The sequence below is a fragment of the Hyla sarda genome, chromosome 6 (assembly GCF_029499605.1).
Source record: "Hyla sarda isolate aHylSar1 chromosome 6, aHylSar1.hap1, whole genome shotgun sequence".
NCBI lineage: Eukaryota > Metazoa > Chordata > Amphibia > Anura > Hylidae > Hyla > Hyla sarda.
The window spans coordinates 277955330-277978584 of record NC_079194.1 but is presented as its reverse complement, the minus strand read 5'-3'; the positions used below and the strand labels follow the sequence as shown (position 1 = coordinate 277978584).

Here is a 23255-nt window from a genome sequence, read left to right as displayed (position 1 = left end):
TGTGCTGACTAGTGTTGGGCGTGAATATTCGCATTTCAAATTTTTATTGCGAATATTGCAAATTCTCGAATATTGCGAATATATTCGCTATATATTCGAAATTGCGAATATATTCGCTTTTTTCCTGCATACACGCATATGCGCATATTCCTCCTTTTCACTTGTGGGCCAATTAGAATGATGCAAATACACTTGTCAGAGGTTTTCAACAACATCCCTAGCAACCAATAGTAAAGTTGCCCACCCCCTCACTGTTCTCTTCCTCCAATACACAAACATGAGAATATTAACATATGCGAATATTCGCATATGCGAATATAACGAATATGCAAAATTCGCAAATATAGGACGAATATTCGTCTATATATTCGCAAAATATCACGAATTAGAATATGGGCAATGCCGCTCATCACTAGTGCTGACTATACTGTAAGTTCTTTTGTAAATTATGAAGATATGTTGCTATGCATCCCTAGTTTGTTGAATGGTATGTCACATAGCCCACATAAATACCCTCTGTGGCTGCCAACAGAGTATGCGACCGTTGCCAGGGGCTGCCCTTACTTACGAGCCCTTACTTAAAGCTGGATTCGACTTGTTTGATATGAAGTGCAATTTTTCAGGATCACACACAAAAAAAAATAATAATAATAAAAAAAAAAATAAAATATATATATATATATATATATATATGTAAATATATACACTCTTTTCTCTTGGATACATAATTGTTATGCTTTATACCACAGCGATCGGTGATGTCCTGTATTAGCCGCGGGTCCCGGCCGTTGATAGCCGCCGGGACGACCCGATATGACGGGGGAGCGGGAGCCGGCGGAGGACGTAAATATACGTCCTGCGTCGTTAAGGGGTTAAAGGGGTACTCCGCTGCTCAGCGTTTGGAACAAACTGTTCCGAACGCTGGAGCCGGCGCTGGGAGCTCGTGATGTAATAGCTCCGCCCCCTCATGGTTTAACACCCCGCCCCCTCAATGCAAGTCTATGGGAAGGGGCGTGGGGGCTGTCACGCCCCTTCCCATAGTCTTGAATTGAGGAGGAGGGGTATGACATCATGAGAGGGCGGGGCTATGACATCACAAGCTCGCGGCACTGGCTCCAGCGTTCGGAACACTTTGTTCCAAACGCTGAGCAGCGTAGAACCCTTTAAATTGTCAGACAAAATGTAAACCCTCATATCTCAGGAACAAAAGGGCGTATTAAGAAGCTGAAAAATGGTGTGTGGTCAGGGTACCTTGAGATATTTAGTGATTGTGCAATAGGCTATCAATTGATTTGCATTTTTACTCAGTGAAATCTGTTTTTGATACATGTGATCATCAATGATTCATATGTTCATTGGCAAACTTCAGGAGGGCTTGTACATGAGCTTTCTTGAGCAGCAGGACTTTGATGGCACTGCAGGATTTCAGTCCTTCATGGCCTAGTGTCTTTTACCAATTGTTTTCTTGGTGACTATGGTCCCAGCTGCATTGAGATCATTGACAAGATCCTCCCGTGTAGTTCTGGACTGGTTCCTCATCGTTCTCATGATCATTGGAGCTCTACGAGGTGAGATCTTGCATGATGCCCTCAACCAGGGGAGATTCACACTCATTTAGCATTTTTCCCATTTGAGAATCATCACATTACCTGTTGTAAACTTCTCACAAAGCTGCTTGGTGATGGTCTTGTAGCCTATTCTAGCCTTTGGTCAACAATCTTGACCCTGAAATCCAGCTCTTTGGTTTCTGTTGGTGTCTTTCATACAAGCTGAGATTAGAAGCACTCCCTTCATGAAATCTCTTAAGCTCGTTACCTCTTTGAAATTGTTTGATTGATAGGGGATCAAATTCTTATTTCACTAACTAAAATGCTAATCAATTCATAAGTTATTTAAAGTGTTTTTTTTTCCAGATTTTTTGTTGTTGTTATTTTTCTGTTTAAATAACCCTAACATTACAACTATAGACTGATCATTTTATTGTCAGTAGGCAAAAGTACAAAATCAGCAGGGGTCAAATATATGTATATATATATATATATATATATATATATATATATATATATATATATACATATATACATATATATATATATATATATATATATATATTTTTTTTTTTACGTTAACTGTATTAGCTAGTTCTCAGTTCTAAAGGCTGTAGGTACAAAAAAAATGTTGATGCCAGAAATGTGACAGAACACTGCTCCTGTGTCAGGGATTTCACCTCCTCCCCTTCATTCTCTTAGCTTTAAAGATAGGGAGAAGGAAGAGATGGATTAAGTACTAAACCAAGTATGGATGGTGGGAAATTCCTCCAAGTTTTAAGGAAGGGCAGATCACATAGATTGTAGATGGGGAGGAAAGAACATACAAGGCAGTCTGCAGGGGACTGAGATCACCCATGATCAGACATGTTATACCCTATTGTTTGGATTGGGGATAACATGTCTAGGGGTGGAGTACAGCTGTGCTTATGCATAAAGCATCAGAGTCCTGTATACACAGATCTCCTATTCAGCATGCATTACTAATATGCTAATATGAGAACATTTTTAAACGCTTTGGAAGTTGCATATTATTACTTGAAAACGTAACTTTGCTTAGCTACTGAGTTTTTAATGAGGTTGTGTCTTTATTATTACTTTTGAATGTTTAACTTGTATTAATAGTTTAGAGGGAATGAGTTTAGTGAAGTTAGGTTTTAATTTCAAGACCCAGAAGAACAATTTTGCCTATAAAAGTATACAATAAAATTGACAAGCAGACCAAGAGTAATGGGGCCTTAGCTACACATGGGGTCCATGTCATTATTATAATATTTTTTTTTCTTTTTAAATAAGGTTTTGAAGATTTTATTTTTTTCATCTGTAGATTTATATGAATAGTTTAACACATGTTTGAGTCTAGACAGCGCCTGGGAAAAATGATTTAATCCCTACACTTGGGGATGGTTAGTCAGCATTTTTCTTTATATCAAATACAAAATTCACAGATATCACAAAAAAATGTTTAATCATTGAATATTCTACCTTCAGGAAACATCTCACAGACACATGAAAGGAAATTATATTAATTAAGGGGCAGATGTTTTTCCAGATCAAGTAAAGGATTTTTTTTGTCTTGTAATTATAATAGGGAAAAGTGACTTTACCGATCTATGGGATTTAGTTTACCAAAAAAACAACATGGCTCCAACAAGAGAGTTGTGAACTAAAACAATGCAAACTCCTTGGAGGCATAAATCCCACAGGGAGTGTGGCAAAAGATGTTGGTTGTTTCAAGTCAGCCTAAAATGAAATACAAGTGAAGCTCAAAAAAATTGAATATCGGGCAAAAGTTTTTTTATTTCAGTAATGCAACTCATCTGCGGGAGGAATCATGAAGTGCTCCAAAATCTCCTGGTAGACGGATGCGTTGACCCTGGACTTAATGAAGCACAGCGGACCAACACCAGCAGATGACCTGGCTCCCCAAATCATATATGACAAATCACAGCTTGAACTATGTTGCTTAGTATGTAATGAGTCTCTCATATATATTAGTTTCACCTTTTAAGTAGCATTTTTGAAAGAAATGAACTTTTGCACGATATTCAGATTTTTCGAGTTTTACCTGTAATGCAGGAGTGTGGAGAATGGATGGAAGTGATATTAAGGATTTATCTGCATTGGCCAAGAAGATGTAGCTAAAATTCTTCTCTATTGTTATTTTAAGAAAACACATTGGGGGAGATTTATCAAAACCTGTCCAGAGGAAAAGTTGTTGAGTTGCCCATAGCAACCAATCAGATCGCTTCTTTCATTTTTCAGAGGCCTTTTCAGAAATGAAAAAAACGATCTGATTGGTTTCTATGGGCAACTAAGCAACTTTTCTCTTGACAGGTTTTGATAAATCGCCCCCATTGTCTTGTAATTATAATAGTCAACAAATGACAGTAGGTACTTACAGACTTTACCCATCTGTGGGACTTGGTGTACAAAAAAAAAACAGCATGGCTCCAACAAGAGAATTGGGAACTGAAACAATGCAAACTCCCACAGGGAGTGTGGCAAAAAATGTTGGCTGTTTTGAGTCACCCTAAAAAGTTGGATGCTGAAGTGTGGAACATTGGATGGAAGTGATATTCAGGATTAATCTGCATTGACTAACGAGTTGTTGTAAAAATTCTTCTCTTCTTGTCTATTCATAAAGATGAAGCCCCCTGCTCTATGCGCTGCTAATAGAAATACTTTTCATTCATATGGCAGCAGGGGTATATGTATATAGAAGCACTGGGGGGGCAGACATATAGCGTTATCTGCCCGCCCCCCCCCCCCCCCCAGTGCTTCTATATACATATGCCACTGCTGCCATATGAATAAAAGGTATTTCTATTAGCAGCGCATAGATCGGGAGCCGGCACTATGCAATGCTAATAGAAATACTTTTCATTCATATGGCAGCAGGGGTATATGTATATAGAAGAGCTGTGGGGGGCAGACATATAGCATTATCTGCCAACCCACAGCTCTTCTATATACATATGCGACTACAGCGCTATGTACGAAAAGTATTTCTATCAGCAGCATCGGGCAGACGATGCTGCTGCTAGAATGCTTTTCCCATATAGCGCTGCAGTGGCATAGGTATATAGAAGTGCTGCGCTGCGAGGGCACATATAAATGCCTGCAGGGGTATATATTTAATGTGCCGGCGGGGGTCATATCTAATGCGCTGCAGGGGGGATAGATATATAGGCTATATGTCTGCCCCCCTTCAGCGCTATATATGTTGCCCCCCACAGTGCTTTTAATATAGATATGGCCCCTGCTACTCCCAATGTTCATTTTAAATCTCCCGCTGGTAGCCCTGATTAGCTCCTCAGTACCGGCCATTCAGGGCTCCCCACGGGGGATTCAAAAATGAAAGTTAAAACACACTGATACATCGCAGGGTTGCGGAGCTTGTCGGCCGCTCCCCTGCTTAATAACTTCAGATCGCATCGGGTCTCAGAAGTGAAACCCGGTGCGATCAATCCCTCAGCCCCTGTACTACAACCCCCATCATGGTACAGACTCTGTTCCATGATGGGGGTTGTAGTACAAACACTAATGTAGCCTCCCCAGCTGTCTGTAGACTCCTGCAGCCAGGGAATTACTACTCCCATCATGGAAAGAAGTCTGTTCCATGATAGGAGTAGTAGTAGTCCTGGCTGTGGGAAGTTGTAGGCAGAGGTGTTCGGCCATACATGAGGGATAACGGGTCTTAACAGATGAATATTTATTCAGCCGTTAGCACCCGTTATTTCATCCGTTATTAAACGTCCGTTTTTACACAGAAAACGAATTAATAACGGATGAATGCTAATAGTGTGAAAGCAGCCTAAGGCTGCATTCACATCACAATTTAAGGGTATGGCAGCTGGATCCGACAGGACTTCAGTCGGAAAATGTTACCAATTTTTGTTGCTGAACTGATACTGTTCAGAAATGAGCCAACCGGAGTCACTAGTCAATAGCAGTACTGTATCTGGCTCATAGAAATAAATGGGTTATGGCAGGGATACAGCTTCCAAATATGTCCAAATCATGGTGTGAATTCAGCCCTAAAGACCCAAAACCCTAAGGGGCTTATGTCCCAACGGGATTAGTTCCCAATTAAGTAGGGACCCCCTCTTATAAAAATAAATGTTATTTAATCCATTAAAATAAACCCTTTATAAGTCTCAGAATTAGTTAGTGACTAAAAACACAATGTTGGCCAAGCAGGTAGGGATCAGTATTTGTGAGGTTAACTCTCTACTGGTCAGTGTTTCCACATACCATGTTAATAGGGTAGAGTTATTCAAGATTTCATGTTGCATAATTTTTAATGACTCTTATTCACCTCCCTATCTTCTTAGTAGTGCCTTGTCCCTTGACAAAGCCGATTAACTCAGAAAAATGTCTGGGAGGGCTACAGTTGTTGATTTAATGTGCAAAGTGGCTAACAGTTAGGGGATAAAAGAGTGTAATGTGGTAGCAGTGAAATAGGGAGGTGACAAAAAAGGAAGTAGAGGTACTACAGCACTGAAATCACGAATAACTCTACCACTCTATGTACAGGAGCAGGGACTGTTGTCAAAGACAGGAGTCCCTGCTCCTGCACTCTGAATGGTAAAGGATACACTGTATGCCTCACTACCCAGTCAGCTTTTACTCTGACCATGCTGTATGCATCACCTCTTTCTTACAACATGAATGTTCACTGAGAGGCAACGCACACAATGTATACTTAACCGCTCAGTGTTCAGGAGCAGGCACTTTTTAATCAGATTCAAATCCAATTCAAATTATTATTATTATTTTTTTAAATCAAAGATTTTTATTAAGATTTTAAGTGGTTTACAGTAACAAAAAATACAAATACACACATAAACCCCCAGCCCCCAACCCCCCCCCCCACCCCACCGCGAAAAAACACTCCCTCCCGCCCTTCCCCATCCTTCACAGCAGGCTAGCGCAACATATAAGTATAATATGGGATGACACAGTGCAATATGTTCATCATTCCCCCAAAAAAGAAGGTCATGAGCAAAAAAGTTTTCTCAAAATATAAGCCACAGCAGGTCAGCGTACACAAATTCGTTAGAACACTCTGGAACAATGAAACAAGTAAGATAAGCATGCACACCTAACATGCCCACCATTAACAGAAACCTAACAGAAATTATGGGATATAAACACCAGACAAAGGACTCACACAGCACACAAACAAGTAGATAAAGAGGAGAAGAACCCTCAGCCATAGAGTATGCACTACCTATCCTCAAAATGCCCCCAACCCTCTCAAGTACGCCTCCATTGATGTCCGCTGTAGGTATGTGGAAGGTAGACTGGGAGTATCTATCCAGGGGCCCTATATGGACTTGAATTTCCCCATGACCTTCCTCTTAGTATACAACCCCTTTTCTAGACAGATGATATGATTCATTCTCAATATCACTTCAGACAGGGTAGGCAGGGAAACCCGCAACCAATGTTGCACTGTCAATTTACAGGCTTGGTATAGAATTCTACAGATCCCAACGTACAGTCCACTATTGTCATCTAATCCCTCTAGGTATCCTAGCACACATGTTGAGGAAGACACAATGGTTTGCTGAGTTGCTCATAGCAACCAATCAGATTGCTTCTTTCATTTTCCAGGGGCATTTTCAAAAATGAAAGAAGTGATCTGATTGGTTGCTATAAGCAACTCAGCAACTTTTCCTCTTGACAGGTTTTGATAAACCTGCCTAACCAATTGAACTACCTCCCTCCAGAATTGCGTAAGATGAGTACAGTCCCACATCACATGTAGCAGATAGGCATCAGGCAAAGAGCATCGAGGACAGCAGGAGTCTGGCCTAACTCCAATCCTATGGAGAAAGGTAGGTGTCCGAAATAGTTGAGAAACTCAATGCGCTTCCGACACCGCAAGGCATGGGGTCATGGCCACAACCTGTGTCCACTGTCCAAAGCAAATCCTAAAATGAACTTGAAAATGAATTTGGGAGATTTGTTCAACTCTAGTTGGAAATCGTTACTAACAATACATTGCTGTACACTGTCTGCCAATCCGTCATGTAAAGGGGTAATAATTTGGGTAAACAACAACGTTGTTGGGTAGTTATCCTCTTTGGTATGAAGCTCGAGGATATATTGGCCCACGTGAAATCTCACAGGAAGAATTCGGTCAGTCTGGTGTTTAGTTAAAAGGTGAAAACAATAAGAAAGATTAATCGGTATTCAATAGGGAGTTCACAACCTGCATCTCTATATCTACAGATAAACAAGATTATGCCAGCGCCTGGATAAAGGGAATGACTGAGCAGCTCATTCGCCCATCATCAGTCATAGACTTAATACATGATCTATCAATCAAACACACAGCTAGACTTTTATATATATTTTTTTATTTAAGACCGACAGAAATGTATTGACTATGAAGTCTTATTGTACGTCTGTCTCACAAAATTACAATTCAATAATTAGACCTGGAGAGCTAATAGCTGGAAAATAAGGAAAGAAAAGAAAAGAAAATAATAAATCATGTGAATTTACTGTAATAATATATTTGTATTTCAATTACGTTCCTGCAGCAAACAGCAAAGTGACAGTATAATATGCATTTAGATTTATTCCCTTCTATTGTTTGCCTTGCTCTGGATTAACATAGGTAAACTAAGATTTCTTTTTTTCTTCTTTATTTCCCCTTCTTTCTCTGGTTGAACTGTATGGGCTATGCATAAAAAAAAGTGAAAGGCGAAGACTGCACCCCCACGACCACGGCTCCATTCATTCAGCCACTTGGAAATAATTGGCTGTCCCATAGACAGTGAATGGAGTGGTGGCCGTACAGGTGGAATCTTCACCATTTCACCATAATTTTTTTTTTTTTTTTTAATGTATTTTAGAAATTTAACATTGTTCCTACCATACAGCACAGTATATTCTATGGGTCAGTTCCCCTGTCCCCCTACTTCAGCAATTGATAACTTATATAAGTCAGTGTTCCCCAACCCAGTCCTCAAGGATCACCAACATTTCAGTTTTTTTTTAAGTTACTCCATTGGAATAGAACAGGAAAAAATTTAAATTCTGGACTGTTGGTGGTCTTTTAGGACTTGGTGGGGGGACCTCTGCTATAAGAAACCAGATCACTGCTTTTTTGTATTAGGAAATGGGTGAAGACAATAGAACAGCATCCTTACCACGGATGAAATCATTCCTGTACAAATTTAACCAAAATAATTGGACTTTGAGGGTTATAGTCCTAATAGGAAAATATAAAACCCAGCTGCCAGACTGTTGTCATTTCAACTCAAAAAAAAAATTACATTACAGAAATTTGTATATTAGGGTGAAGGGATAGCTAAGTCAATCAGGGACATCGGGAAGGGGGAAAAGCTGCTGAGGACTGCCTCGGGACTAGGAGCTCCATTTCTGGCCAGCATGAAACTGACAGGGGTTGCCTTCATCATTTTAGGACATTGTGTTTGCCTTTGAACCACTGTTATAAATGTTTTTTCTCTATCTCTCCACCACATCATTGTTGTTTTTCATTTTTCTTTGTCTTTCTCCTATCCAGGTGAACTATATATCGGTGGCTTGCCTAGAAATATGTACGCCACTCTCCCAAAGCTGGTTGCCTCTCGAGATGGTTTCCAGGGCTGTCTTGCATCCGTGGATCTCAATGGTCGCCTTCCTGATCTCTTAACCGATGCGCTGCATCGGACAGACACTGTGGATAGAGGTTGTGATGGTAAGATTGTAAAATATTTTACGCTAAATATATTATAAAATATGTAGCTTATCACTCTTTTTATGCACTTGTGTGTTGGTGTGGCTTGTTGTACTGTGTGAGTTCTTGACATATGATGCTATCACCCATGTTGCTGTTTTAGTTTCCTTGTAATTTAAAATTTTTGGTTAAAAAAGAGTGTTTGGGTTTAGAGTTGAAAATTATACGCCAAAATAGAAAACAAGTAGGATACTAGACCTACCAACCAACACCCACAGGTGTAGTGTTACAGAATAAATGCAGCCCAAATATGAACACCAACACCAAAACATTTTTATATTAAAGTATGTAAATCTTTATTAGTCGATTACAATAATAAATGAAAACACATATAGTCAATTCATCATTTGACACATTAAAATATCAGTCACAACCGGAAATACACTACAGGCAAGAACAAGGTGACAAGAATGTACTAATACACAGACCCCAGATTATATTAAATTAAGTAGCAGCATAACAATTTCACAGAATAACAGTGTATAATCAAGTTAATTCTTAGTAAGCTGCATAGTGCATGTAAATCTGAAGCTTATAGGAATAAGGTATTAAACATAGGTCCCGAAGTTTATTGCAAGTATACAAGTCTTACCAGTATGTATACAAACCCCAACATATGAAGAAGAATTGTCCAGCACCGATTAGTATGGAATGGAACTATTTATTGCAGAATCAACTTCAGTTCAGGGACATGGTGGACACCAGTGACGCGTTTCGGCCCTACAACCGGGCCTTAGTCATACAATTAAAAAGAGCATGTACAAGCCTTAAATAGTGAGTACACCCCAAAGACCTCCCAATCTTGGAGGTCCATTTTGGGATTGCCTCCCCTCCCCCCACTGCACAGGTGTATCATAGCCTCATATAAGGGCTCAATATCTCCATGCAGTGTGGGGTAACATAGACAATAGTTCCCCTGACATCCAAATATCAAAGGATCAAAATAATTATAAAACATAAAAAATAAAAATGTGCTTCGTCATACATATATAATTAAAAACCATAGCTATATGGTATATAATGGCTTGTGAACAACCAAGAATAACATAGAGTGAGGATATGGTGCAGAATATAGTATATAGATAAAGTATATAAAATAATATTATTACCACTGTGAAATCAAGGTTGATAATAGTACTTTATATACTTTATCTATATGCTATATTCTTATGCATCATATCCTCACTCTATGTTATTCTTGGTTGTTCACAAGCCCTTATATACCATGTAGCCATGGTTTTTAATTCTACATGCATGACATAACATATGTGCCATTTTTATTCTTTATCTATAGATCAATAAAAATATGTATTCTTTTTTATATATGTTTTATAATTATTTTGATATATGGATTTCAGGTGAACTATTATCTATGTTACCCCACACTACATGGAGGTATTGAGCCCTTATATGAGGTTATGATACATTTGTGCAGTGTGAGAGGGGAGTCCATCCCAAGATGGACCTCCCAGGTTGGGAGGTCTTTGGGGTGTACGCCCTATTTAAGGCTTGTACATGTTCTTGTTAATTGTATCACTAAGGCCCAGTTATAGGGCCGAAACACGTCACTGGAGTCCACCATTTCCTTGTACTGAAGTTGATTCCGCAATAAATAGTTCCGTTCCATACTAATCGGCACTGGACTATTCTTCTTCTACTGTTCCTAAGTTACAGGCGTAGCCCAAGCCAGTCCGAGTTCTGCTGGCTAAGGGAGTGAGCTGAGGACCCATCCACGCTTTCCACAAACCCCAACATATGTTTTGCTCGGACTACGGAGCTTCCTCAGGGGGCATGGACGCCCCCTGAGGAAGCTCCATAGTCCAAGCAAAACATATGTTGGGGTTTGTATACATACTGGTAAGCTTGTATACTTTCAATAGACTCCGGGACCTATGTTTAATACCTTTTGCCTATAAGCTTCAGATTTACATGCACTATGCAGCTTACTAAGAATTAACTTGATTATACACTGTTATTCTGTGAAATTGTTATGCTGCTATTTAATATAATCTGAGGTCTGTGTATTACATTCTTGTCACCTTGTTCTTGCCTGTAGTGTATTTTCAGCTGTGCCTGATATTTTAAAGTACCAAGTGATGAATTGACTATATGTGTTTTAAATTATTATTGTAATTGACTACCGTAATAAAGATTTACATACTTTAATATAAAAACGTTTTGGTGTTAGTGTCTATATTTGGGGAACATTTAGTGTTGCAAAGTTGCAAAATTATTGTGCATCTCCCGTCCACTCATTACAAAAATAGCATTGAAAAAAAAATATTAGACATTATGTAAATGAACATAATGGCAAAGGGAAAAAATACAGGCTTAAAAAGTGGTCGAAAAAGCCAATGATAAATTCCCCCATAGTGAGGCAGTGATATAAAGATGGCTTTGATGGGTATGTGATTCCATCTTTATATGGCAGCCATTTAAAATTCACCTCCATACAGGTTCACAGATTTGTTTTATACACAAAGCCGTATTCTTGATCAGACCAGGGCGGATGTGTTCTTTACCGTTATAGAATTTCAAGCTGCTATAAATCCATCCTTTGCTCAGAAAGGTTTGCTGGCCTCCTCCATAAAATATGACATCCATAGTTCGCTGTGAATACGGATGCACTCTACAGCTGGTAGCTGGCAGAATGCAGTGATAAATCACTAAAATAACGAAATTGTCATGGAGCCAGAGGGGCCCCCTTACCTGGGCACAGAAGAAATCCACAGCGATGACCATCTTGTCTCTCGGTCACTGTCATAGCTGCCGGGGACCAGTGCACCTATATGCTCATGCCTGAGACATGGCACAGATGCCCGGACATGTGTGCACACATATGACTTACAGAAAGCAACATCTTTACCTGTATAGCATGTACCTTTAGGGTCACATCCCTTTCAGCAGACAATCCCATAGAACCGGCCACGCCTGTGTTGTCTCATCAGCTGGGGAATTCCTGGCTCCGCTTGGCCTTTAAAACCCAGCCAGTTATCTATATCAATGCTAGGTTATTATGTTTCCTATTACAAAGAGACTAAGTTGTTGTTTCCACGTTCTCTTTTCCTGCCTCCCATACCTTTCTATTAGAACTCCTGGATTGAAACTCCTGGATTGTGCTACCTGCCCTCCCCTGATTGTGCTACCTGCCCTGACCTCAGTTTTGGACTATGATAGAGAAAGAAGAGGGACCGCGCCTCGTGTATTACCCAAGACACAGGGTGGAATGAGGGTTAGGGCAGGGCACCAGCCTTATGGTTGGCCGTTCACCTTGTAATGGATAAATTGTGCTTATCGCCCCTAGATATGGGTACAGTCAGAAGCTTGGTCAGAATGAACTGAGAAGCCTATTGGGTCACAGGAATGGGGAACCCATTCCTTTTCAGTGAAGTAGATATGAAGAGCGAAATTTGACCCATACGTCAGGCGCTGTTCGGAACAGCGCCTGACGTATGGGGCGAATTTTGCTCTTCATATTTACCTCAGATTTGGACTGACCTTCATCATTCTCTGCCCTTGCAGCTACTGTGTTCTGGACTTTGTTGTTTGTTCATTTTTACTTGATATTTTTGATTTGTTCTGCAGCTAGGTTTCATACCAGAATTAGTGTTGAGCGGCATAGGCCATATTCGAATTCGCGAATATTCGCGAATATATGGACGAATATTCGTCATATATTCGCGAATATTCGCATATTCGTTATCTCCTCGTTTTATTTTCGCATATGTTCGCGTATGCGAAAATTAACATATATGTGAAAATTTGCATATTCAAAATTAACACACGCGAAAATTCGCATATGCGAAAAGTAGTATATGCTAATTTTCGCATATGCGAATTTTCGCACGCCAGTCTCACACAGTAGTATTACAGCCTTCTTTACACCACACAAGCTGGAAGCAGAGAGGGATGATCACTGTGATGTGTACTGTGAAGAAAAAAAAAAAAACACGAATATTCGTAATTACGAATATATAGCGCTATATTCACGAAATTCGCGAATTCGCGAATATGCGATATTCGCGAAAAATATTCGAATTGCGAATATTCGCGAGCAACACTAACCAGAATAAAGAGAAGACACTTCCCAGGTTGCACTAAAGCAATGCTGATGCTCCTTCATTCTGAATCAGTGGGGCTCAAAAAGACTGGGCCCCACTTTATAATGGGAATAACCCTTTATAGTATGTCTTTTTATAACATTTTTATAAACTTGCCTTTTTTTGTTAAAATAACCTTCAGAGTGGTGATAAGGGGATTTTAGAGCCCTCACTGCTGTTTATAAGTCCCCTCCATGGTGCAGAGTGATTTCTTATTCTCTGCATTTCAGGAGGCAGGACTAAAGCTGGGTCTTTTGCCAGCAGCACACACACAGATTTTCCTCCTATAGTTGCATAGCCAATCACAGAGCTTCATACTTGTCTCTGCTATGCCATGATATGCTGGAGAAAGTTCACTGAACTTAACAGGCTGCCACTGTGTTGGGGGGGGGGGGGGGATGATTTACACAGTACACTTCTGTAGATGGCATGTGGAGTGAGAAGGAATTACTGATACACTGACTGCAGCAAAGATGGTAGAGCAGAAGGGTCACAACAAGAAAGGTGGACTAAGGTCTGACTGTTGCAACTGCTAAGGGGGGGGGATTACATTGCAGTAGTGTTGACATACAGCAGTAGGTATTAACACTGGTATTTACACGAGAGACAACTGCCCTGAACTTTATGGGTTTATGGGTGGTAAGAGAAGAAAAGTTAAGCCTTGATTTACCTTTCAGGAACAGTGTGGATTAGCTTGCTGGTATCACATGGTAAACCCCATCCCCAATTTCTTAATTTTTTTTCCTGATCTAGCTGTTACTAGAGACATATTTACCCCAACATCAGGCAGTGGACAGCAGATTGCAGCAATTGCCTAGGACACCTCACAAAGAGTAGCGCATCTCCATTGAAGTTGGCAATGCCTACATCTATTACACGACTCACACTGTTCTCTGCCACAAGTGAAATTCCTATGTTGGACTTTACTAGAGAAGCTACACCTAGTAGATTTTAAAGAGGATTCCAATATCACCTTGACAACAGCGCCTTTACAGCAAATCACAGGGGGTCCTTGGTTTCAAGTATAATACATGTGCATAAAACATGTGCTTGCTCACTTAGCACCTGTCACTTTGTTTCTGTCAGTGTAGGTATAGTGTGTAATGCACCTCATTGACATACCTTCAGTTAATGTAGTCCTTGGCCTGGGGCACACTGCCTTATTGTTCATTACTTTCACTATAAAACAAGCCATGGATCATTCATGAAAAAAAAAAAAATGAAAATTGCAAATGTCAGTGCTAGAATAGAAATACTTATAGCCAACAAAAAGCTAACCAGTACTATAAAATATAATAATAAAAGTATGACATTTATATGTATAACATTTTAAATATATAATAACTTCGAAGTCATAAGGAATCTGTAATCCTGGTATCATCACCCATCTTTATGTAACCTGGTAGATGTGTCTTTAATCCATCTTAATTTCTTTTGACATTTGTTTTATGTAATTCGCACTTGTTTCCTCTGTTAGGCTAGGTTCATACCTAGTAATATTAGCCAACACAAAAGTGGAACGGACCAAAACCCTATGTATGAGAGCCTCATCCGTTGAATAGCCTCATCTGTTGAACAGCCTCATCCTTTGAACCCATTTTCAAGTTGCCTCCATCCCTCAATTGCCTTATCCTGCCTTAAAACACTTTGGCCCTACATAGAAATCTCAAGCCATTACTGGACATATGTACAACTGTTCGTAATTGTGTTTTTGGATCATTCAGCCATGAGTCTTTTCTGCACAATGTGCCAAAAAAAAAACTTTCTTTTGTAACATGTTACAATCTCCCCATCTATAGCTCCCCCAAATGGTAATAATGCTTCCTTTGTGGCCTTACAGCGGTTGGGTAGTTCCCCCCTTGTGCAAGTAGTCCCTCCCAATTAGCCAGGTATCTCTCCCCTATTAGGCAGGTATTTCTCCCCTAGTTGACCCTTAATAAGCAGGTAGTCCCCCCAGTAATAAGATAGTACTCGTAGTAGGTAGGCAGTCCCCATACCTAAACTGTCTCCACAGTAGGCAGAGAGTTACCCCCAGTAGACAGTTAGTCCACCCTACTTGCTAAAATAATAAAAAATGAAATGAAAAATCACTTCCCTCCTATTCGGCATAGAGCAAAAGCCTTCTTGCAATGGTTCTGTACTGTAAGAGCAGTGAGACTTTGGAATTCTCTCCCGGAGGAGGTGGTCATGGTGAACTCTGTAAAAGAGTTCAAAAGGGGTCTAGAGGCATTTTTGGAGAATAATAACATTACAGGTTATGTATACTAGATTTATAGGGACAGAACGTTGATCCAGAGATTTATTCTGATGCCATATTTGGAGTCGGGAAGGAATTTTTACCTCTAGTATGAGGTTTTTTTTGCCTTCCCCTGGATCAACTCAGTAGGGACTCATTAGGGATATAGGTGAAACTAGATGGACTCTGGTCTTTTTTCAACCTTACGAACTATGCTATTATGTTACTATGTAATATATACCTAGCTGCTTAGTTTAGATGAATGAGTATAAACATTGGGGCAGTGTAAACATAGACCATACTAATGTGGGGTATACAGCAAATGATAAAGATATCCACACTCACTGCAGGGTTAGCGACTCGGTGCTCCTAGTTGGAGGTGTCGGTGGATCTCGGCAGCTGACGATGAACACTATGCATCGTCAGCCGCGGTGATCCACCGACACCTCCAACTAGGAGCATCGAGTTGCTAACCCTGCGGAGAGTGCGGATATCTTTGTCATTTACTGTATACTCCACATCTGATAGCCCTTTCCATTTATCCCAGCACCACCGACGACTCCAATATTTATAGACCTCCATCCTCACATTGCTGTCTCAGCCTTATAGTCTATGGCCATTTAACCCCTACGTAGCTGTAGCAGCTGAGTGGTGCCATTCCTCATTTCTTTTTACACTTGTATAGACTATACTAAAGATGCACAAAATGGACATGCGTCTTTTTTCAACCGTACTTACTATGTAACTATGCATCAAACAGGTACTTTAATAAATCTTACACATTTATGTACTGCCTAGACTAAGGGCGATTCTTGCTCTAAATGAGCAGTGATCTTGTAGATCAGCACGCACTTAGTGATCCTATTACAAAGCTTGACTACCATGTGGGAAGGGCCACACAAACACTGATACATATACCAAATTCCACACTCTATTTCTTAGTCCTGTATATTAGGTTCTGTGATCACCCAACAAACAAGCAAATGCTCATCAGCTGATTGGTTCATTCTCAGAACAAAGTGATCAGTGTGTAATAGAGCTCTAATTTTACACCGCATATTGGTTGGCTCTCACTGCAGCAGAATCTTGGGCCACAATTTTGGCGCACTGTGCGGCATCTCAAGCCTCACTCCCTCGTCAAAGCCACACCCCTATTAAGTGATGCACGTGGAAGGTCCATGCTGTATGGACCAAAACGTGTGCATGTTTTATATTTGACATGTACAATAATTACCGTATAAACTGGTCACAAGTCATATAGAGGAAAGTACCACCAGAGTTTTTGGAATCCATGAGCGCCCAATCGGTCCCCAGATCCTTCACATGCAGAGCCTGGTTGCTTTCACCAGTGTTCTGAATGGAATTTTCTAATTGAAAGAACAGCAGATCTGCATTATGCTAATATGTAAACTTCCTTCTGTTTTGCCTTTATCCAATATTTCTCCCTCAAATGAATGGGTTCATTAAAGTATTTATTAATAATCCTTATTATCGCTTTGGGTACAACCCAGCCTTGCACAGAAAATAGAGAAATATCCTGACTGATTTCTAATGAGACGATACATGAAAGAACTGAAGGAAAACATAGTCGTTGGTTATTCCTGCAACCACTGCAGACAGTTTTAGAAAAGAAAGGATCAGATTACATCTACAAAATGAGATTGATCTCAACAGGGGACTAGTGCAGATAAAAACTTTGCAGCAGCAGATACAGTGTAATAGACAAATGCAGTGTTTTTTTTTAAGACAACTACATGAACAGATAAGGACATCTACATCGATGTAATTTAGAATATATTTCCACGTAATGACAGACATCATTGGCTTCATCTTGTAAAATACTTATATAGCGGAGGCTCTGTGGTGCAGCATGTGCCGGCACTTTTTAGCATAGGACACAAGCAATGAAAGAGAAACTACATACCTAGGTTATAATATCTATACCTTTACATAAACTTCAATGGTCACACCTCCATACCAGGCTAGTGTGGCTTTCATCCCTCTATGACACAGTCTTCACAGTCTTCAGTCCTTTTTCGAGCAATGACACCAGAGCTGTGTGTATACATACACTGATCACCCATAACATTGTGCAGGACCTCCATTAAACTATCTCTGGTCCATCAAGGCATGGACTCCATAAGATTCCTGATGGGTTCTTGTATCTGTGTTAACAAAATATGGCACTCCCTCTTAGTCGGTGCCCAAGTAGGAATCCCAATCCTCTTAAGTATAGGATAAAACTTGGTACTCAAATATAAGATGCAAAAGGATTTTTATTTTCACAGTCCATATATTATTGACGTTTCGGTCCTACCAGGACCTTCCTCAGAATTTAATAGGACTGGTGCGGAGGAGAATATAGGAAAAAACGGCCATGTGCCGTGCAAGTGGTGCAGTGTGTAGCGTGACCAAAGCCACGGAAGCGGTCACGGAATTTCCCAGCAGATAAACTTCTGCCAAGAAATTAATGTACACTAGATATGCTAATATATATGGACACAATAATCAAACAACCAATCAAAAAGTAACATGGTAATTTTGATGTCATAACTAACCCTCCTCATTTTTGTATGCAAAAAACAAATTTACTTCCTGTATTAAACAGAACTCTTTGGGGAACTGCTGAGTTTCCTTCTAAGAAAGAGTGTATACCAACATCCTCTGTGTTGTGTATATTTTCTTATGCCGACACTTAGCAAAATATATAGCAGCACAGTCAATCACATTTGAAAGCCTCCCCTCGGACGATCCTTATCAGTGCTTCAGTAGTCTCTTCTTTGGGATAAGACCAGAATGGCTAGCTTTTGCTCCCCAGGGGCATCAATGAGTATTGTGTGCTACGGACAGGGACCTGTCAAACTTCCCCTGTGCTATGTGATGTAAATGCATCAAAGTTATTGCTATGCTCAGGCACAACATGCCAAAATACAGATGCATGCCACAATATTATATCAATTAATGTTGCTAAATAAAGTAACTATATGGGGAATACTGGACCCAGACAAGATAAAAAATGGGTCACAAACTGTAGCATTGGTTTAGAATTCCCATTAGTATTAAAGGGATTATCCAGGAATAGAAAACCAGAACTAATTTCTTCCAAACACAGTCTCACACCTGACCTCTCTGTGTGGTATTACAACTTGTCTCCATTTACTTCAAAGGAACTTAGCTGCAATACCATACACAACCAGAGGACGGTGATGATGCTGTTTTTGGAAGAACTTAGCTTGAGTTTTCTTTTCCTGGCCAATCATTTTAAAGGGGTTATCCCAAGATGAAACGTAATCCCCTATCCATCAAATATGAGATAACTAGCTGATTGATTAGCTGATGGGTGGTGATCCAGCCTCTGGGCTTCTCCACCAATCAGGATAATGGACATCATTGGTAGTGATGAGCGGCATTGCCCATATTCGAATTTGTGATATTTTGCGAATATTCGTCCTATATTCGCGAATTACGCGTATTCGTTATATTCGCATATTCTCCTATTCAAGGAAGAAAACAGTGAGGGGGTGGGCAACTTTACTATTGGTTGCTAGGGATGTTGTTGATAACCTCTGACAAGTGTATTTGCATCATTCTAATTGGCCCACAAGTGAAAAGAAGCAATATGCAAATATTCACATATGCGAAAATGCACATATACGAATATTCACATATGTGAATATGCGCACATGCGAAAAAAAGTGAATATTTGTAATTTTGAATATATATCGAATATATTTGCAAAATTCGCAAATTTGCGATATTCGCAATAAAAATTCAAATGCGAATATTCGCACCCAAAACTAATCATTGGTCTGTTGAGTGAATTGAGCTGGATCATGCATGCTCAGCCGCTACTACATTTGTTGTCTAGAGGACTTCCAAACATTGAAGAGCTTGAGCACTGCCACTACTCGGGTCCCAATAGTTGAACCACCACCTATCAGCTAGTTAAGCTTACTATTGTCCTACAAGAGTTCATACATAATACATGTATTTTAAACAATATGCATTGGCAGTAAATGCCACTTGAATGAGCATAGATGATGTTCTGAATAATACAAAATGTTGTCTATTTTACTTGCAGGTCCCAGCACCACATGCTCCGAGGAATCCTGTGGTAATCTGGGTGTATGTCTACAACAATGGGATGGCTTCATATGTGACTGCACTATGACCTCCTATGGAGGACCCATTTGCAATGATCGTAAGTCTTCTAAGATCTTACATAAAATACAAACAGGCATATATATATATATATATATATATATATATATATATATTTAGATAAAATCTTACATCAGTATTTAAATGTTTAATATGTTCCAGTTTCAACCACGTACAATTTTATAGATTATCAAGCTTCTTCATTAGTTAGAGCTTCCTATATCTATATTGGCTTCAGTTCAGTTTAACTCTCCTGGATAACCATAATGACTGATAAGAATAATCAGTCTTACAAAAACTGATAATATAACTAAAACATTAGTTAGACACAACCTAAAGAAGTCCCTGTGAACAATTGTTGATGTGTCATCTATAAAGATGAAACAAATTTCCTCTGCAACAGAATTTTTTTATAAGCACGACCCCTTAGGGCCCTATTGCATGGGCCGATGTACACTATAAATGAGTGCTGCTGATCTTGTAGATCGGTATAACAAGGCTCAACTTTTTTTCCGGGAAGGGCAACACAAACGATTCCTTGTCCATTTGGCGCATTTGTCAGCCACTTAATGTCTATTACACAGAGTGACAGGACCCATCTATCAACTGAGGATTGTCCAGAAAACCCTTTTAATCCACAAACATTCCAGAATAAATTTAAAATAGGAAAACATGTATATACAACTTAAGAAAGTCAATTGCAAATATATGAAATGTAATGAGTTTGCTTTTACCAACATGCTATGCTTCATTTGTATATAGACCATGAATCAAATTATTGCAATGAATATATACATTATTATTGCAATGAATATAAATATATATATATATATATATATATATATATATATATATTGAAAATGAAAAATTGTACAAGGTTCACACTATATATGGGCACACCATTGGGTGCGACTATTTAATACATTTTTCAAGCTTATGTAACTACCCTGGCATTGGCCTATGTCTAGTGCATGTGTAGAATACCTGTTTTAAATGTTGATCCAGTCTGATCACTACTCTGGATCTGGAGGGAGAGTTTTCTCTTTCAGGGCAGATTGCTTTATATCTTAAGGATTTATTTAGATCAAAATGGGGATAAAAGAGTTTTATCTTCTTCTCCAGACCTTTGGTTAAGCTTAATGGACATGTCTTCTTTCATCCGTACTAAATATACAAATCTATGGACATGTTAAACCTATAGAATTCATGACATACTGACTGTAGCTGCCAAATGCAGTGTGAACCTTGCCTCAAATATACTTCTTTTCCCTGGCTATAGTACTATAGTAGTGTGGTATTGCTTTGTCCCATTTACCATGAAATACACTCATTGACAAAAAAGAAAAAATCAATAATAAATAAATAACACATCAAGGAGTTGTTGGAATGTTGGAATAAAATAAAAATTTTGAATGTTATGATGTTATATATAAGAGATTACAATATTAGAGCAAAGGGACAAGTTTATTTGGGAGCACTGTATAAATGAGCAGAGGCTCTAGTACCCTGTCAGGTGCCTCTAGCATGGATACAAAATGAGACACAGATGAGATACATGGAGGCTCTATTACCCTGTCAGGTGCCTCTAGCTTGGATACAAGTTGAGACAAAGATGAGATACATGGAGGCTGTAGTACCCAGTACCCTGTCAGGTGCCTCTAGCCTGGATATGAGATGAGAAACAGTTGGGTATGGAGGCATACAGGTTCCATATGGCATCCTGTTGCACATTTAAGGGGGTACATGAAAAAAGAAAGTACAGTGATGGCGCCCTGATAGGGCCGTTACCTTTATAAATCAACAAGTGATCGCAAAGAATTGGCAGAAATGCGATCACCTTTTGGAGTTGTGCAAATGTCCAGGCACAACTCTGGGATGCGCTCAAAGATGGTGTGCGGCGAGGTTCCGGGAGCCTCTGTCCGTCGGTACCGCTGGCAGCGGTCGGGGATGTAGGCTAGAAGCAGGTTGCGGGTGTCCCTGGCAGGGGATGGACCCAAAACCCTACTGGTTCTTCTGCGCTTCACCGGATGAAAGACACAAGTAGTGTGATAACCTTTTATTTCCGATGTACCAATGGTATACACAGGCAATATTAGTTACACAGTTATAGGGTGTGCAGGACAATGCATTTCCAGAGGAGATTTTTCTCTTCGTCAGGTCCGTTTAGTTAGTGTAAGGTGATAGTATTTATAAAGTGTGGGCGGTTCAGAACTTTCAAATCAGCTTGGTCAAAACAACCTAGATAGGGTGCTTCTCTCAGTCCAATGAAGTCTGTCAACTGGGCAAAATGTCGTAGAGACATGTCTAGCAGCCAATGATCTGTCTCCAAGAGGTACACTATCCAAAAGTAGCCTCTGACAGCTTTTTTTTTTTTTTATATGACAGCGGGGAAGCCTTCTTGTGGCAAAACCCAGTGTCCAATCAGACCACACCTTTGCATACATTTACATATTTGCCTGTGACCTAACTGCTTGAGTTTTCCAGCTGATATTTTCTATCATTTTTATTTATTTTTGTCAATGAGTGTACATTAAGTATCTTTATGTTTTGGGGTTTCTACAACACAAACTATTGAGATTGCACAAGACTTTTTTTATGTAAATAAAATAAATGTGTCTAATTCAATATTAACATTAAATAATATAAGTAATGGCCAATGTACGTACGGTAAGTACACCATTTTGCACTTCTTAACAATTGTATGTGAAGACATAATAATAACAATGTGAAAAGATAAAAGATAGCAAGCGGTGTTGATATGCCGCTCACCTGTAAGATGTGACTGGAGAATGTTTACATGTGGGGATTCTTTGATACGACGCAGATGATGCCATTATGACATTTAATAATGTCTGACAGTGGGAGGCCATTTGTTCCTATGTAGAAGACGTCAATGAGCCCTTCACATGCAGTGACAGGCCTATCTCCAGATTGTTGTTAGCGTGAAAAATCAATTTAAGCCATGATGGCGACAATTATCATCAATGGAATGCAGGCACTAAAGGTCATTTGATGAGAGGTCACGTACCCTACGGATAGTGGCAAGACCTTGGTAATAGGGAGTGACTCGCCTCAGTGATTATATAAGTTATTTATGGTGTTAGACCAGCCGTTGGCTGTCCGGGCATGCTGGGAGTTCTAGTTTTGCAACAGCCCGGGGTCCGCAGTCTGGAGACTACTGGTATAAACTGTATGGAGTATAGTGCAGAGATGCGAGCACTGGATAGAGCTGCTCCGCGTCTCAGAAGGATGAAGGACGACCGCAGCTGGGTGTCAGGAGTGACACCCGCTGTGATCTATCCTTAACTGCAGGAACTACTGCTCCAATCATGGAGCACACTCTGCTCCATGCTGGGAGCTGTAGTACCTGCATTAATAGATAGATCTCAGCAGGTGTCACTTCTGACACCCGCTGAGATCATCCTGTATAATTTACAGATGCGGGCGGCACG

General features: G+C 39.8%; 1 protein-coding gene across 12 annotated transcripts in view; it reads left to right on the top strand.

Annotated features, from left to right (window-relative positions):
- NRXN2 (neurexin 2) overlaps nt 1-23255 on the top strand; it is a gene marked incomplete at its 5' end in the record, with an annotated part of 790596 nt that overhangs the window by 446490 nt on the left and 320851 nt on the right. For all 12 annotated transcript variants that reach the window (XM_056527422.1, XM_056527430.1, XM_056527429.1 and 9 more), the window contains 2 exon segments: nt 9094-9267; nt 19724-19843. In XM_056527422.1, coding sequence (XP_056383397.1) covers nt 9094-9267; nt 19724-19843 — 294 coding nt within the window.